The 16,292-nt window shown below is 47.5% G+C and overlaps 1 protein-coding gene across 2 annotated transcripts in view; it reads right to left on the reverse strand.

The window, feature by feature from the left end:
• Positions 1–16,292, reverse strand: part of sptbn4a (spectrin, beta, non-erythrocytic 4a) — a 37,947-nt gene that overhangs the window by 7,991 nt on the left and 13,664 nt on the right. For both annotated transcript variants that reach the window (XM_030100736.1, XM_030100735.1), the window contains 12 exons: positions 8,839–9,102; positions 5,915–6,148; positions 4,930–5,019; positions 4,573–4,851; positions 4,375–4,505; positions 4,078–4,282; positions 3,471–3,716; positions 3,230–3,364; positions 1,974–2,215; positions 1,395–1,533; positions 1,214–1,298; positions 101–312 (listed from right to left, as the gene is read on the reverse strand). In XM_030100736.1, the coding sequence (XP_029956596.1) occupies positions 101–312; positions 1,214–1,298; positions 1,395–1,533; positions 1,974–2,215; positions 3,230–3,364; positions 3,471–3,716; positions 4,078–4,282; positions 4,375–4,505; positions 4,573–4,851; positions 4,930–5,019; positions 5,915–6,148; positions 8,839–9,102 (2,262 nt within the window). The remainder of the gene's footprint in view (positions 1–100; positions 313–1,213; positions 1,299–1,394; positions 1,534–1,973; positions 2,216–3,229; positions 3,365–3,470; positions 3,717–4,077; positions 4,283–4,374; positions 4,506–4,572; positions 4,852–4,929; positions 5,020–5,914; positions 6,149–8,838; positions 9,103–16,292) is intronic.

The raw sequence follows: 16,292 nt of genomic DNA on the forward strand, positions 1-16,292 counted from the left end.
CACGCCTCCTTCCTTTATTCCCGATGTTTTTCCCCCCCGTAGCAGCGTTAACCTGCGACTCTCCCGGACTGATTAAACATTTATCTCCAGTCAAGCTTACTGCGGAAAGCTGGCGGAGGGAGCTGAAGCGTTCTTTCCAGGTTACAGCAGCCTTGCGGAAGGCCTCGTGGCGAAGGATGAGCTGCTCCACCTCGTCGGTCTGGGCCTGAGCCTCGCCTCCCTCCTGCTGCTTGGACGCGATGAGCGGCTCCTTGGCTTTGAGCCAGGCTTCCGCCTTCACCGTCTCCTGAGCGAACTGGAACCTTTCCTGCTCTGTAGGTGACAGCAGACCGGCAGCGCGGCTTCAGGAGCGCTCAAGACAACAGTGGGTTTATCAGGAGCATGGAAGTGTGGAAACGGACAGTCAGAGGGATGGAGCACAGCAAAACCGCAGCATCTGAAGGTCGTTCCTGGTCCACAGAGGTCATTCTATTAAAATATGTATTCAATAATGCCTGAGGCCCCAACTCTAAACTTCCAGGACTTAAGACACTTTCACATTCAGGCCCTTCTTCCACACTTAAGAGAAGATAGTAAATAGTAGTTTGAGGCGTTCCTTTCCACATCAACAGGTCTCCAAATCACTGAAAAGTGAAGTTTGAGGCCCGTTTTCAAGTGAAAGCAGAAAACCTTCGCTGCATTCTGGGTGTTTGATGCTCAGTGGATGAAAACGGAAGATTTCTGTGGAAACAATGAAAATAAAACTTTTCTGAAATGCTGCTGCTGTGCAGAAAATGTGCATTTACTGCACCGTCATTTAGATTGAGACTCATCTCTTTTTCTTTAAAACAACTGATAGCATGTCATTTCTGCTTCAAGCAACTTCACATGCTTTTATTTTTAGGTGAATTTTTCACGAAATTCATAAATGAATCTAAAATAAAACTCCAAACTATACCTTAAAAAAACAAACAAAAAAAACAACTGCTATTTTCTTTTCTGTGGGGAGAATAAAATGAAAAGGAGGCTTCTACAGAATGTATGAGAAATAATGCGGGGGGGGGGGGGTTTGTTTGTTTCACATTTTAAAGAAGATGTTTCTAGAAAGAAGAATTGTGATATGACCCAAACTGCTGGTTTAGTGGAGTTTTCGGTGAAAACCTGACGGAAGTGTTCGTCCTGAAGCTGGAGCGTTAACAGCGGGTCTCAGGGCGGGGAGGCCCAAGCTACTCACTGTGCTGTAATCTTTCCTGATGTCTGTCCCACTTCTCAACCAGATCCTTCTGCTTGGCCAGAAGACTGTCCAGCTTCTCCTTTATCTGCAGGGACAGCAACGGCGTGAAAACAACAACCGCAACCACAGGCAGACGCACACTGCAGGGGTGCTGGGACGGGCTGCATCCCGGCTCACACACCTCCTCCGATGCAGGGTTTCCTGCAGCGATCAGGATCTTCCCGAGGTCGGCACACTGCTGGATGGTCTTACTGCGTCCGTCGATCTTGGCTTTGATTTCCTGGTGCTGTCTCATCATCACCTCCAGCGCCGTTAGATCGCTGAGAGAGGAGGCGTCGGGTCAACCGCGAGTTTCAACAATCACTAAAGCCTGGAGCGTTCTGATGAATCCTCATCATTCGGACTGGAAATAAGGCTTGAAAACACGTTTACAGCGGTTCTGTTCACCAAACTACAGTCTTCAGCACGCTGTTGTACGTCTGTGCATGTGCGGATGGATTCACCCGGTTGAAGAGTTGAAGCTGCGAGTAATTATTAACGGCCGTGGTTCCAGAGTGAAATTCAGCATTTTCATGTGGAAAACTGAAAAACTGACGTCATTTGAAATTAGGTCAAGGTGGAGCGGCGCTCTCATTCCACAGCACGCGTAATGACATCCGGTCCACAGGGAGCGCACCACACCGCCGAGACCGCCACTTCAACAGGGAACAGGGAAACACACTTCCTAAAAATGTACACACACACACGCGGCGGGCCTCACCGTGGCTCGTCCCAGCCGATCTGGCCCATGATGCCTTCCATCCACATGAGGTTCTCTCGCACCACGGAGAAGAACTGCACCTTGTCGGTGACCGACGTCACCTGGATGCGGCTGGCCTCGCAGGAGCCCAGCAGCTCCTTCCACGCCTCCATCACCTCCAGCTCCTTCACCATGATGGCCTCGGCCTTCTCCCCGGCGTAGATGGTCCTCAGCTGGGCGGCGTTCTCCTGCAGCTGCCTCACCTGCAGCGAGCACAGGGCGGGTTACCGTGGAGGGACCGACCCCGACCCGCAGTCCCAGGCACAGACAGAGAGGGCGCCACTGAGCATCAACTCAGTCTGGATGTTAGGAGGTGATAATGATCGATCAGCCATCGACGCATCCAAACATCCATTGTCTTTTCATCCCTCCATCCATTCATCATCCGTCCATTGATCAATCCATCATCCATCAATTATCCATCCTGCCATCCATCATCCATCCATTGATCGATCCATCATCCATCCATCAATCATCCATCATTGATCCATCCATCCATCAATCTTCCCTCCATCCATCCATCATTCGTCCACCAATCAATAATCAACCCTCCAACCATCTATCCACTCATCAATCCTCCATCATCCATCACCCATCCATCATCGATCTGTCATCCATTAATCATTGATCTGTCATCCGTCCATCAATCTTACCTCCATCCATCCATCATTAATCAACCCTCCAACCAACCACTCATTAATCCTCCATCCATCCATCCATCCATCCATCCATTCCTCTCTCCATTCATCCATTCACCACCCATCCATCAATCTTCCCTCTATTCATGCATTATTAATCAACCCTATCCATCCAGTCATCCACTCATCAATCCTCCATCCATCCATCATCATTAATCAACTCTCCAACCATACACTCATCAATCCTCCATCCATTCATCCCTATCTCCATCCATCCATCATCATTAATCAACTCTCCAACCATCCACTCATCAATCCTCCATCCATTCATCCATCCATCCATCCATCATTCATCCATCTATCTTGAAAAGGTTTCATTTTAGGGCATCAAAATAAAACACTGTTGAAAACTAATCACGTAATAAAAACTTAAAACTCTTCTTAAACATTTTTCATTCCCATCTCCGAAGGACGACTCTGTTTTATGTCAAAAATAGATTTGGTGAAACTCAAAGCGGCTCATCCTGTTTCTCATGAACAACAGAAACAGTGTGAGCGAGCCGGAGTGGGAGAACTTGCCTGAGCCACTAAGAGTTGAAGGGCATGCTCGAAGGAGTGCATGAGTCTCTGCAGGGTGGCGGGATTGGTGATGTTGGCTTGGCACGCCCTCACCTCTGGCAGCTGCTTCATCTTCCCTGCGATCTGAGCCAAGACCTACAACGCAGGGAAGCGATGTCATCACGAGCGCTTTAAAAATAGCCCGGCTGTCTACCTGAGGCGGCGGGGAAGAGGGCGGGGCGCCCGGGCGTTCGGACTCTACCTCTTTGCAGTCGGTGAAGAACTTGTGCAGCTGGTGGGACGCCGCCAGCATCTGCCTGCGGGTCTCCATCAGCTCCAGGAGGTCGGCCCACGACTCGTTCAGCCCGTCCTTCCACTCGGCGATGGTGGCGGCGTCCGAGTGGCCGCAGTCGATCATCTCGTTCACCATTTTGTTGACCTGCTCCATGCGCTGCATGCCCATGCTGTTGGTTTCTGAGGCGAACTTGGTGAACTTCTCCTGCAGCACCTGGAAAATCGCAGAGTCAACAAAGCCTACAGGAAGCTGCACACAGGTACGGGAGGGAATCCTCATCCAGCGCTACGCGCCGCTCCTCCTTTGTACGGTTTGAAATATTAACGACTCCCTTTAGATCCGTCTCAAGATGTAATAAGCTCTCTGCCGTGGCATCAAGGCCGGATGTAATTATCCCGGCTGCTCTTCCCCGTTACGTAACGCGACAACGTGACGCTTCACGCCGTTAAATTCCATAAAACAGAGAAACTGAAGCGTTTTGGTCAAGAAGAGATCAGAGGGCGGAATGGTGGCGGCACTCTGGGGAAGTTTTCCTGCTGTGTGTCGGGTGTGTGCGGCGCGCCGGCTCACTGACCGTGACGTCCTCCAGGTCGTGGCCCAGCTCGGTGGAGCTGGCCACCGCCTCGCGCTCCGTGATCCACTTCTCCAGCTCCTCCACCTCCTTGTTGAGCTGGTAGAGCCAGTACTGCTGCTCCAGCCGGGTCTTCCGGTGCTCCACCATGTCCTTCAGGGACACGTACAGCCGGTCTATGTGGGACTGCTGCTTGGTGATGTGCTCGCTGTTGGAAACGCAGACAGGGCAGCAGTGAGGCGGTGGAGTGAAAGCTTCATTCATTTCTCGGTCGGTCGGCCGGTCGGGGTGATGCCGCACCTCTCTGGGTGTCCCATTTCCAGGAGGCGCTGGCACTGCTGGGACAGCATGCCCACCGTCTCTGCGTACGTCTCCACTGTCTGCTCCAGAGCCAGGTGGGTCTTCAGCAGCTGCAGGGTGCTCGCCTCGTCCTGAAAACGTCCCCGTACAGTCAGTGGAAAGGCGAGCGCTTTCCCCCTGAACGGCTGATTGACTCACCGTCCCCTTCTCCTCGTTGGCCAGATGGAGCTTCTGCTCCGACAGCCAGGACTCCACCTTCGCCGCCTCGCCGTAGTACTGCTGGGACTGCAGCGTGGCGTCCAGCATCACCGACCGCCGCTCCGTCTCCAGCTGCAGCACCTCCCACAGCTGGCGCACGTGCCCCGCCCCCTCGCGCACGAACTCCACCTCGGGGGTTCTCAGGGAGGCGATGATCCCCGCCCGGTCCAGGACCTCCTCCACCCGGGCCCGCCGCCCCGTCAGCTCCCTCTGCAGGGTCTGCAGGAGCACAGCGGCGGTGAGATAACGCAGCGTCCGGGCCGGACAGCGCCCCAGCAGGTCATCAGCATCACTTACTTGGTTCTTTTTGACGTGCTGCTGCACGCTCTGGAGGTTGTTCCCATAATCCTTACAGGAAGCCACAGGAAGCCGCTCCTGAATCCACAGCTGTCGAACAAACACAGTCAGCATGTTTTCACAAAGCAAATTCCGACTTTCACCAAGTGTAACGAATCGAGACGGGAAGTGGAGAAAATTCCGAACATTTCGGGAGCCTGAAAAGCAAAACTACACTCTGGGAAGGAGGTGCTGCTGGAGCGGTGGGAAATACCCGTCACGGGTTTGACCTGAGGAGGCTTCCGTAGTCCGAGGAGGAACGAAAACATCTCATAAATACACAGATTTCCACAACGCGCAGTGTTCAGGTGTTAATCGCTCTGTAGGTCAATGCTACACAAATCTAAAATATAAAGAATTTAGCGGGAGAATGGGACGCTCCCCGAGTCGGGAACGGAGGAACACACCAAAAAAGGCTAAAAAAAGCTAAAAAGAAAATTTATTTTGCACAAATTAAAATAAAAGCAAAAGAAGGAGACGCTCATAATGCTTTTTTTTTTTAATCATTTATCATCACACGCTGTCATCAGCTAACATGAATACGTTTAGATTGGATGTAATATGAAGAAATATGAGCGTGAGCACCGTCACATGTTCAGGAAATACTAACAAATGGTTTCAATGAGGTGCTGAAGAAAAAAGAAGAAGAGCTGCACCTTCTATGTTTCCACGATAAAAAGAATTTCAGAAAGGATTGTGTGTTTTTTGGGGCAACCCTCAGTTTTTTTGCTGTAAACAGCAGTTTGGCTTCACGTGCCTTATTTTACAATGAGTTGTGGGTTTGAATCCAGGATTTTTTGAGTGGATTTTACTTGATTTTTACAGTGGTGCGCGAGGTGCAAAGACAGACATGCAGAGTGTGTGACTGTCTGTTTCTGTGTCCACCCCTTCCATCATCGCACGTTTTCTTTCTGCGGTAAATGTCCGGACGCGGGGTTGCACTCACGATCTCGTCCTCCAGGTCCTGGGCCACCTGGTGCATCTCTTTGGAAGCCAGCAGGATGCGGCGTCGCTCCTTCAGCGGCTCGATCAGGCGCACGATGCGGGTCTCCACCACGCCCGACTGCTCGCCGCCCTCCCTGTCGCCCGCCATCAGGCCCCGCTGGGGGAGGCAGATCCCCTGCAAGCTGCCCAGCTCGCCCACATCCTTGTAAAAGTCCCCTATCTGAGACTCCATGGCCTGCAGCGGCGGGGGGAGGGGGGAGGGGCGGGGAAGGAGAGAAGGGAAGGTCACGTTACAGCCATATGAAGGATGGACAAACAGCACATCAGCTGTTTTCCTATCAGAACCTCCCCGTTACGTAACGAGCTGCCTCACTGGATGGGGGGGAAAAAAAGGCATATGCTGCACTTTTTTAAAGCCAGTGAACCTCGTGCATGAGAACACGCGTGTCAGAGCCGGGACCAACGACATGAAGCACAATCAGCTTTCAGCAGGATTCAAATGATAGCTCATCAAATATTTCTGTAAACTGGTTTAAAGGAAAAAACTTCTGATTAATGCCGTTTGCTTTGTTTATTAAAAAAATTTCTATGGGTGGGAAATTTGTTTGTGGGCGGAAAAAGTAATCATGGAGGGCAGGACGCACAGCTGGAGGGATTCCGCTGTTGCAGAGGAATCAGGGAGAACGCCACCGCCAACGTTTTTTTTTTTTAATCAAAGTTTCAGAGAAATTAAGGAATTAAGTTCATGTCGTTTATTTTGATTCTGAAAAATGCTGTCCACCCCCCCATGTTTTGAAAAGTAATGTAGTTTTCAATATAGTTTCATTTTCCCTGGTAAAGAGCTGCTGTGAACATGCCAGGCCTATAGGGGGCAGTGTGACGAGAAGCATAAAGCCAGGCCAGCCAATCAGAATCCTGGAAAACTGTGAACACAAGTTATACATAAGACACTGACAACGCTTCTGTCTCATACTAAGACGTTCATCTTCTCCGTCTACATACCAACATGAATAAATCTCGCATTTAAGTATCTTGTGATGTGGAATGATGCTGTGTCCCCAGGTTTCAGGAACACAGTGACATGTGCAAGGCCGCCCTGTTTGTCTCCACTTGTTATTCTCGCGTAAGATATAATCTGGCATCTCCGGAAGTCATGCCAGAACTGGGTTGAATCCTCTTCGGAGCAGCAGCCTCGTTCTCGATCAGCTGATCTGTGTGTGCTTCCCCTGCAATCCTGAATAAACTCTCCTTGTGCAGCGTCAACACCTTGACTCGTCATCTTTGGCTCTGTATCACCAAAAATCCCACAACATCTTGTTTACTCGCTACATAAAAAGTTCCCAAAGTACCATTTTCCCATGAAAATACACTGCCTCATCTGTCGAGTCAAATTTCAGAAGGAAAACTGAAAACTACTCAAGCAAAAATTCAACATTCTGGTTTTTCCATTTCAGGATAATCTGGACTCTGATTTCAGATATTTAAAGAAAAAAACAGCACAAACAAGGAGAAAAACAAATGTAAACTTATTAAAGTAGGAGAAGAAGCTGCGTTGTTGGGAGCGCTGTTATATGAGAAAAGTTCTCGTCAACATAGTTTCTTTGTCTACAAGAGAGTTCACACAGCTGATCAGTCACAGTTTTGAAACATGATCTGAGAATAAGGAAGTAAAATAAGATATTAGTTCAAAAGTAAACTTCTAAAATTGAAAAACTGGAGGGGAAAATTTCAACTCCAACATTTACAGAAGACCTTCACATGTATGTCTTCAGTTCTGGTTCAGGGAGCAATCTACACATCTTCATCTATTTCATTTATTAATCCTTCATTTTTTTGTTCTTACATCTTTAAATAGCTCTTAATCTCAATCAAGTTCGGTCTGATGAGTTTAGTTTTCCCATTTCTTGTCAATTTTAATGTTTTACCTAATTATTTGTTGTGTCAAGGGTCTTTTTAGTTTAGTTTAATCATCATTAATTTTAAAAATCACTCAGTTGTGTCAAATATTTACTGATTTCTTGTCTTTATTGTTTTATTTCTTCTCATTATCACTTTGTCAATCATCTATGAAGAGCTTTGAACTGTATTAAGTATTGGCAACTTTCATGTGAACATGAAAAACATACCCACATTTCTAGAAGTTACATATCAAACTCCAGCGTTCGGTAAAGGAATGAACGGAGAATTTTAGCACCAAACCCCTTTCCAGCAGGTGATGATGTGAGATTTATCTAAAGTGTCATTTTCCCTCATTTTCCCTCCAGAACGTATCAAATGAACAGGATGTGAGCCTATCGCCATGACGCTCCCTCCACCCTGCCTCCTCCCTCCGCTGCTGGAGTCACTGCTCTCACTGGACGACTCTAAAAGCTGAGTTTTCTTTGATACTGTTGATTTAGGTCCATGTTTTCTTGCTGCATCAAACAGTCACTGCAGAGATTTATAAAGCTGTTGGACCACCACCCTGTTGTAGATCAGCGTTTTCAAACCTTTTATCCTTAAAAGAGGCCACGAAGTCCCTTCAGTGGTTTTACAGAAACATTAGAGTCAAGCTGGACGCTAACAGACGCCACTGCTGCTCGATAAACCCGAGAATCCCTCTGTGCTCCAGACCCTGAAGCAGTAAAGCTTCCCTGAACCATGATGCTTCCTCCGCCATGCCTCACTGTGTGCTGATAGGCTCTCATGCTAGCAAAGTCTTCCTATGCTCATGAGTGGTTCTCAACCTGAGGCCCAGGGCCGAGGAGGTGGACGGTTTTCCCACATCAATGTTGTAAAAACATGTCATTTTTCAGAACACCAGAAAAAGACCACGTTTAGACTCCGGAGCAGAAACTGAACACTGCAGCAGCTCATAGTTTCTCATTATCGTGTGAAAGAAACGGAAGCATCAGCAGCTTCCAGCTCTTCGACCTTGAAGCGTACCTGGAATTTCTGGAGCTGCTCATTGAAGGTGGGCAGGTGGTGCGCCTGCTCCAGCTGGGGGGGCTGCTGCTCCAGGTGGGAGAGCTGGTTGTCCAGGTCGGAGTAGCTCTTCACGGCCGGCTCGGGCTTGTTGTTTTCGAAGAGCTGGCGGGCCTTGGCCTTGGTGGTGGTCTCCAGGTCGGACCAGCACTCCCGGATCTCCTCCAGCTTCTGCTGCACCACCGAGCGCAGCTCCGGCTTCTCCTGGATCAGCTCCTGACCCTCCTGAGGAGGGACGACAGGGGTTCACAGATTAACACAGAACTGTATTTTCATGTAGGAAACGCTGATATGTGTGGGACTGTCGTCTTCTTCGTTCATCGCTTGTACATGTCTTTAATGTCAGCTTTAGCTCAGAGGGAAAACTCTTATGTGCTGAAATAATCGTACCAGAAGTCTGAGAACTGCACAGATCTGTCCATTATCTGAACAAATAACACAAATAAACCATATTTTTGAATCAACATTCCTTCATAATCAGATTTTTTTTCCCCCAATCTAGTCGTTTTTGGAAACATTAATTACCAGCTCTGCTGCAAATACACATAACGTCACTGTAAACAAATGATTTCCAAAAATAAACCTGTGGATCCGGTTTCAATAAAGCAGCAGAGGTTTCAGTCAGGTGAGGAAGTCTTTGTGCTTTTTTTATGGATCTAGTGTAGAGAATATCATCCAGATCACTCACAGAGTGCGCTTCCTCTCTGGAGCCTTGATATGATACAATTCACTTCATCCACTGTCTACTATGTGTTAATTCTTTCAATCAAAATCTATCAAAAACTTTCTGATTATCCTGTGAGTCAAACAAATCAATATCAATAAAAGCATTTCCCTCCAGGTAAGAAAGCCACAAGATGCTGAGCCCAGTTGGTACAGGATTATGTAATCTGAGGGGAGGCTGCATCATGAAACACATTTATGGCCATTCTCATGACTGGATTCTTGAAATGATTGGAGCCGTGTAAATAATCTGATTTATTAGAATATGTGATTATCTGACAGTCATCTGACTGCATCTTCCTGGTATTTAAACATTAAACACACGAGGAAACTGTCAGAAAGGACCTGAGTGAGGAGCAGACTCTGCTGAAAAGCGAGTGGCTGAATCCGGCCCTCCACGCCGGGGCTGGAGCCCCCCGCCTCCGCCTGCAGAGGGCCAGGTGTACGGGGCAAAGCTTTGGCCCGGGGCTGACCTAAAAGTCATGCATGGTGGCGTCTCACGGCGCCCGTTGTGTCCTTCGCCCGTGCTCTCGCCTCCCCTCCCCAAATCTCCGGCTTTGTTCGTGACCAGATCTGGATGAGATGCGGCGATCAAAGCTTGTGGCATCCCTCCCTCCCTCCCTCCCTCCCTTCCTTCTTTTTTTGTGTCAATGGAGCTTCTTCCCTGGAATGGATGATCACCAGCCTCCTCCCATACCTCAGACTGAGGAGGGTGTTTCCCCCTCCGCCACAACATTTGGAACATTTTCTGCAGATCTTCATGATTCAAAATGCTTCCTGAAAATCTTCATCATGGCGGATGATGGACTGATTATTTATGCATCCTGTGTTGATACTACCAGACGTGCACATGCTTGGTTTTATCTGCGAAAACGCCGCTCCCGTGCGCCGCCGTTCTGACTTGGACCTGTGTCCTATGGCTTTCATAATGCAGTGCTGCATTCCTTCTCTTGGCACAGGCTCTCTGCTTAACTGCTGCTAGCGCTCACTCTCTCTCGGTCCTGTCTTCCCTCAGCCTCGCTCTGCCTCTCATAATGCAGAGCCAGCAGAAAGCAGGTCTCTCTCGCTCGCTCTCGCTCTCTCTCTCCGGCTTCACTGACACACAGCGAGGCAGAGGGAGAGGAAATCAGAGAGGGGGTGGCGAGAAGACGAGGAGGGAGGCAGACTAAAGGAAAAAAGGAGGGAAGCGAGAGGAGGAGGAATCAAAGGTTTGTGGAACGGGAAGGAGGCTGCGGGCGAGCGGAGCCGAGCCGCAGCCCGGCCACGCCGCGATCCGGAGGCCATTCCCGGAGAGACGCAGCTGACGCGGCGCCGCGTTTTAACGGGCAAACGCCGCAAATAAATCATCATCAGGCATTATGGCAGCATTGTGTTGCCAAATTCTGCGGGCTTTCTGCTAATGCTGATGCAGCACGGCGGGATAGTGGGTGGGATTGAAGAGCTGCACAAACAACAGCGCATTCACACCTCCTGCACGGATAAAAGTGACACTCTGCAACTTGCACTGAGGGTGAATCCACACACACACACACACACACACATACACACACACACAGAGGGAAAAAAAAACTTGCTGCACAATGGTACTACTCCTACATTAGCCGTGCACTCAGGGGTTTTGATTACTCAACCATTTTTTCCCAAATAATGTGCTTTGAGTCGGTATATAACAGGAGAGCACAGCAGGAATGTGGCCTGAAACACCGACGTTCAGCAGCATCGGAGCTCTGTGTGATCAAACATCACGAAATAAAGTCGCAGCTTTACATCGTGTTATACAGAACAAAATTATCTCATTTGCGAAGCGTTCTAGTCTTACATGTTTGTACATTTTCAAAGAATTCTGCCTGTAGATTTATTAATTTCTCAGGTTTGTGCAGCGATAAAGACATTTTGCCTTCCACACGTGAGTAAAAGTCAGAGTTAATGTGTGGCGCCTGTGTTCAGTAACAGCTTCCTTTAATGCCCTGCAGGGATAAATAAGGGTTTCTTCTTTTTCAGTCGGACATTAATGTATCAGTCTCGTGTGTCTACAGCAACATTATAACATGCTGTTGCATTTTTCTAATGTATTTTTAATGACCAAAACTCAAGCTCCTGAAGTGGCAGGATGGATTTTATCCTGATTTACGACTTGACGTCAGGCTGTAAACTCACAACGCTGATTTAGGTCAGTGGTTCCCAACCTGGAGTCTGGGATCTCCTCCTAGTTCAGTCTGGGACTGACGCTAATCTGGAGTTAAAGGAAACCGGAATTACGCTCGAAAGCAAACGTTTCATTAGTGAGGGGGGTTGGATCTGCCTGTGATCGGCTTCACGCTTCATGTTTTGGCTCATCTGGGGTCAGAAAGGAGAACTGCAGACATGTTTAGGGTCAATTCAAGAGGAAATAAAATGTTAGGAAGCACTGATCAGTATCATCGAAGTTCTTCATGTGGAAGTTAAAACCAGTTAAAACTTGACCGTCTGACAGAATCACAACAAAATGTTTTACACAATAACATAAAGTAAAGCTAAATCAGGATAATGTAACACCAGCAACAATATAATGGAAGTGAAAGTGACGGATGATGGATGTGATGATAAGAGATATCATGTTTACTGTGTCTGTTCAGGATTATTTTACTGTGATACTGTACTTCTTTAAAACCCTAAAATATATATACAAGAACTAAATAAAATTGAATCATTCTCTCACTCTTGCAGAAGCACATCATGATCATCTCCACCCATCCAGACAGCAGCTGAACAAGAAACAAAACAATGAATCGGATCCATTTCTGGGACCTCAGAGTGGAGACGAAGCCCTGAGAGGTCGTCTGCAGCTGCAGCTGCGCTCTTATGCTCAGTAAACACTGTAGAGCTGTGGTTTAAAGGGATACTTCAACATTTTGGCAAATTGGCCCATTTAGCGCAATTCCTTCGTCATTTCGGACAGCATACTTACTTTTTTTGTGAGGGCGAGCTATTGTTTATCCAGAGGTGAGTCGGGGAAGATTTTCGGGACGGACACAATGGAAGTGAATGGTATTTTTGGTTCCCCTCGTCAAACTCATCAAATACAAAATCCAACAACCCCAAAACAATTTGGTGGACACGTTACGAGGGGGTACCAAAAAGAAACCGGACTGTGTTTATAAAATTAAAACAAGGATGATTTCAGAGTTGTGGTTGTTGAATCTCGCTACAGCATGTTCTTGTGCAGATCTCTGCAAAGTATCGTCTCACAAAGTTACACAGGGAAAGCACACACAGCGCTGACGTCAACACAGCGGGACCCGCTTCTTCGGAAAACCACAAAATGGCGGAACACATCACTAAACGCGATCAGCGCGCAAGCATCAGATTCTGTTTTCTGCTGGGAAAACCAGCGTCAGAAACACTCCCCATGGTCCAGGAGGCGTATGAAGATGCTGCCCTGGGGAGAACGCAGGTTTCTGAACGGTATGGGCGCTTTAAAAGGGGTGAAATGTCCACTGAAGACCAGCCCCGCTCCGGACGACCCGCATCCTCACGCACGCAGGAAAAGATCAGCGAGGTGAAAGCCGTGGTCTCGGCTGACAGGCGAAGGACGATCGGGGAGGTGTCCACCTTGACGGGGGTTCCGTGGAGTTCCTGTCAGGAGTTCCTGTCCCAGGATTTGGGCTTGCGGCGGGTCGCAGCGAAGATGGTTCCGCGCGTCCTCACTCCGGAGCAGAAGGCGGCCTGCGTGGATGTGTGCCGGGAAATCCTCCAGTACACTGAAGAGGATCCTGGGCTGCTGGGCAGAGTCATCATGGCGGATGAGACCTGGCGTCACGCCTACGATCCCGGGACGAAGCAGCAGTCGAGCCAGTGGCGACACCCGGACTCCCCTCGGCCGAAAAAAGCGCGCCAGTCCCGGTCAGCGGTAAAAGCCATGCTGATCTGCTTTTTCGACGTGAAAGGGGTCGTCCACAGCGAGTTTGTGCCGCCTGGGCAGTCTGTTAACCAGGACCACTACATCCAGGTCCTGAGGCGGCTCTGAGAAGCAGTGAGGCAGAAGCGTCCGGAGCTTTGGAGGGATGGCGAGTGGCGGCTGCACCACGATAACGCGCCGGCGCACCGGCCCTGCGCGGAATGCAGTTCCTGGAGAAGAACGGGATGACCCTGCTGCCTCGTCCGCCCTATTCGCAGGACTTAGCACCGTGTGATTTTTTTCTCTTCCCAAGAATGAAAAAAGAGCTGAAGGGGCGGAGATTCGAGGACGTCGAGGAGGTCAAACAAAAATTGAAAGACGCACTCAACGGGATCAATACGCACGAGTTTTCAAACGTCTTTGAAAGCTGGAAAACACGGATGCAACGGTGTATTCAAACCAGCGGGGATTACTTTGAAGGCGACAGCTTTGAATGACTGTTAAAATAAAACAAATGAAAAGTTTTAACCAGTGTCCGGTTATTTTCCGGTTCTCCCTCGTATAATCCGCACATCCACTACACTGTGAAATATTAACGCAAAATTACCAGATTGAGTTGTTTATGCGAAGATTGCTGAGACGGAACTACTTACTAAACATGGCGTCTGGGCGTAGTGATTTCAAAAGAAAAAGTAGTTCCCAGTATTTGCTTCAGTGTCGTAACGCTACAGAATTATTTGTTGGTGTTCCACAGCGTAGTGAATGTACGGATTATAACGTGTCCACCAAAGTGTTTTGGGGTTGTTGGATTTTGTATTTGATGAGTTTGACGAGGGGGAACAAAAATACCATTCACTTCCATTGTGTCCGTCCTGAAAACCTTCAACGACTCACCTCTGGATAAACAACAGCTCGCCCTCACAAAAAAGTATGCTGTTCAAAATGATTAAGGAATTGCGCTAAATGGGCCAATTTGCCAAAATGTTGAAGTATCCCTTTAACACACGGCTGCTTTAAAGCAGAACGACACGCATGATCCCACTTCAACCATTCATCGTTCACCTCTGAACTCTAGAGTCTCCACTGACACTGGAGGTAAGAGACAGGGTATTTGAAAGGGAAGACATTCACGCCAAATGTAGACGTTTAACATCAAATGATGACATGACCAGGAGCTCTCTGCCGTCCCCTAAAGAAAAAACTGACAAGAAAGTATAACAGCCACTTGATTTTCTCTGATTCTTTAAGTTTGGTAAAATCGTGACTTCAGGTCGTTGATCTGAAGGTGGCTTCACTCGTTCAGGAAAACCATGAAAAAACAAGAGGATACGATCAAGCATGCTGAAAGGAAATGTCACTACCTGCACTCAAACACAGAGCTGTTCATAACTCCATGAAACCACCAGAACAGAGATGTTTATGTGGCTTCAACCACAAATTAAAACATAAAATCCACTGAAATCAGTTTGAAATATATCAGAGTGGTTTATAAAACAGGTTAAACAAGCACCAAGTGGCTGCTAACTTAAGACGACCATATTTTCATTCAGTTCAGGTTAAATACAACAAGGCGACAGTACTCTGAGCACAAAGCTGGTTCATTCATATCCGACAGAAACACTGAGGGCTGAGAAAATCTCATCCTCCCCACCAGAGGGCTAAATCGTACCGAGAACAACGGCTATCAGCTCCAATCAAAGAGTCTTTATTTCTATTCACGACATTTTCCTTTGATACGTTTGTACCTTCAAGTAAACTCAGCCATACGGTCATGTGGATTTATTTCAATGTATAGCAGGTTCATAATTACCTGTGAAACCGAGAACTCATTCATTTTTGCAAATCAGCTACACAGTATGAAGACAACGATTGATCGTGAGCTGGAAACTGGTGAAGAGAGAAAGTTTGGTCGCTACAGGAAATACAACACTTCCCATCAGGGCTGCGCAATCTGTCACTGACTTATCGTTACCGTTTATCAACCATTCCAGCCTGCTGTCATTCTCATGTTATTTCTACTTTTTTGGTTTTATTCTAGAGAATTTCAGCCTGATAAATAAATAAATGTTTTAAAAAAGCTCACCACAACAATAGAATATCTTGATGTGTGTCTGTAAAGAGAGGAGCTAATTCGTCCTGCTGTTTCTCGAGCTTAGGTGTGTTAAACACGAAACTTTTGGTGACAGTGTGTGTGTGTGTGTTTGCTTGTGTTTGGCTTCACTGTAACGTTTTCTAAAGATTCAAGGGAAAACAACAGATTTAAATGATTAAAAAATGTTTAATTTCTCTCACACAGCAAAACAAAATGTGAAAATAATTGAAAAGTGGTGACAATGTAAAGGAAGGATTTCATATTTTCTTTCCAGTAATCAATAAAAAAACAACCATAAAGCCGCTCTGAAACACGCTGCAGTGCATCATTGTGAATTTCTCTGCCTGCGTTTGAGGTTTTACAGTCAACAATGGAAAACTGCCTGGTGCTTTTTCACATTTAGTTAAAATTAGCTCCATAAATGAAGCTGTGAGCGCTCCGATACCGAGATGACGATTAGGTACAAAACCGGTCCATATAACACTGGTCCATACCACGAAAAACAGTGACTGTGGCAGGAACAGCTACAGAGCCCTGCTGAACAGTCTCTAGAGAAATACAAGCACGATCACGGAATTGACCTGGAAGTTATGTAGTTCGCTGAAGAAAAAAAAAAAAAAAGGTTGGTAGGACTTTACAGATAGTCTTAAGTTAAACAGTGCACAGTGTGCAGAAGCGTCAGTGTGGAAAAAAGAAAATACATGCATCTTACTGTGTTTCTTA

This window comes from Salarias fasciatus, chromosome 10 (assembly GCF_902148845.1).
Source record: "Salarias fasciatus chromosome 10, fSalaFa1.1, whole genome shotgun sequence".
In the NCBI taxonomy this organism is placed as follows: Eukaryota; Metazoa; Chordata; class Actinopteri; order Blenniiformes; family Blenniidae; genus Salarias; species Salarias fasciatus.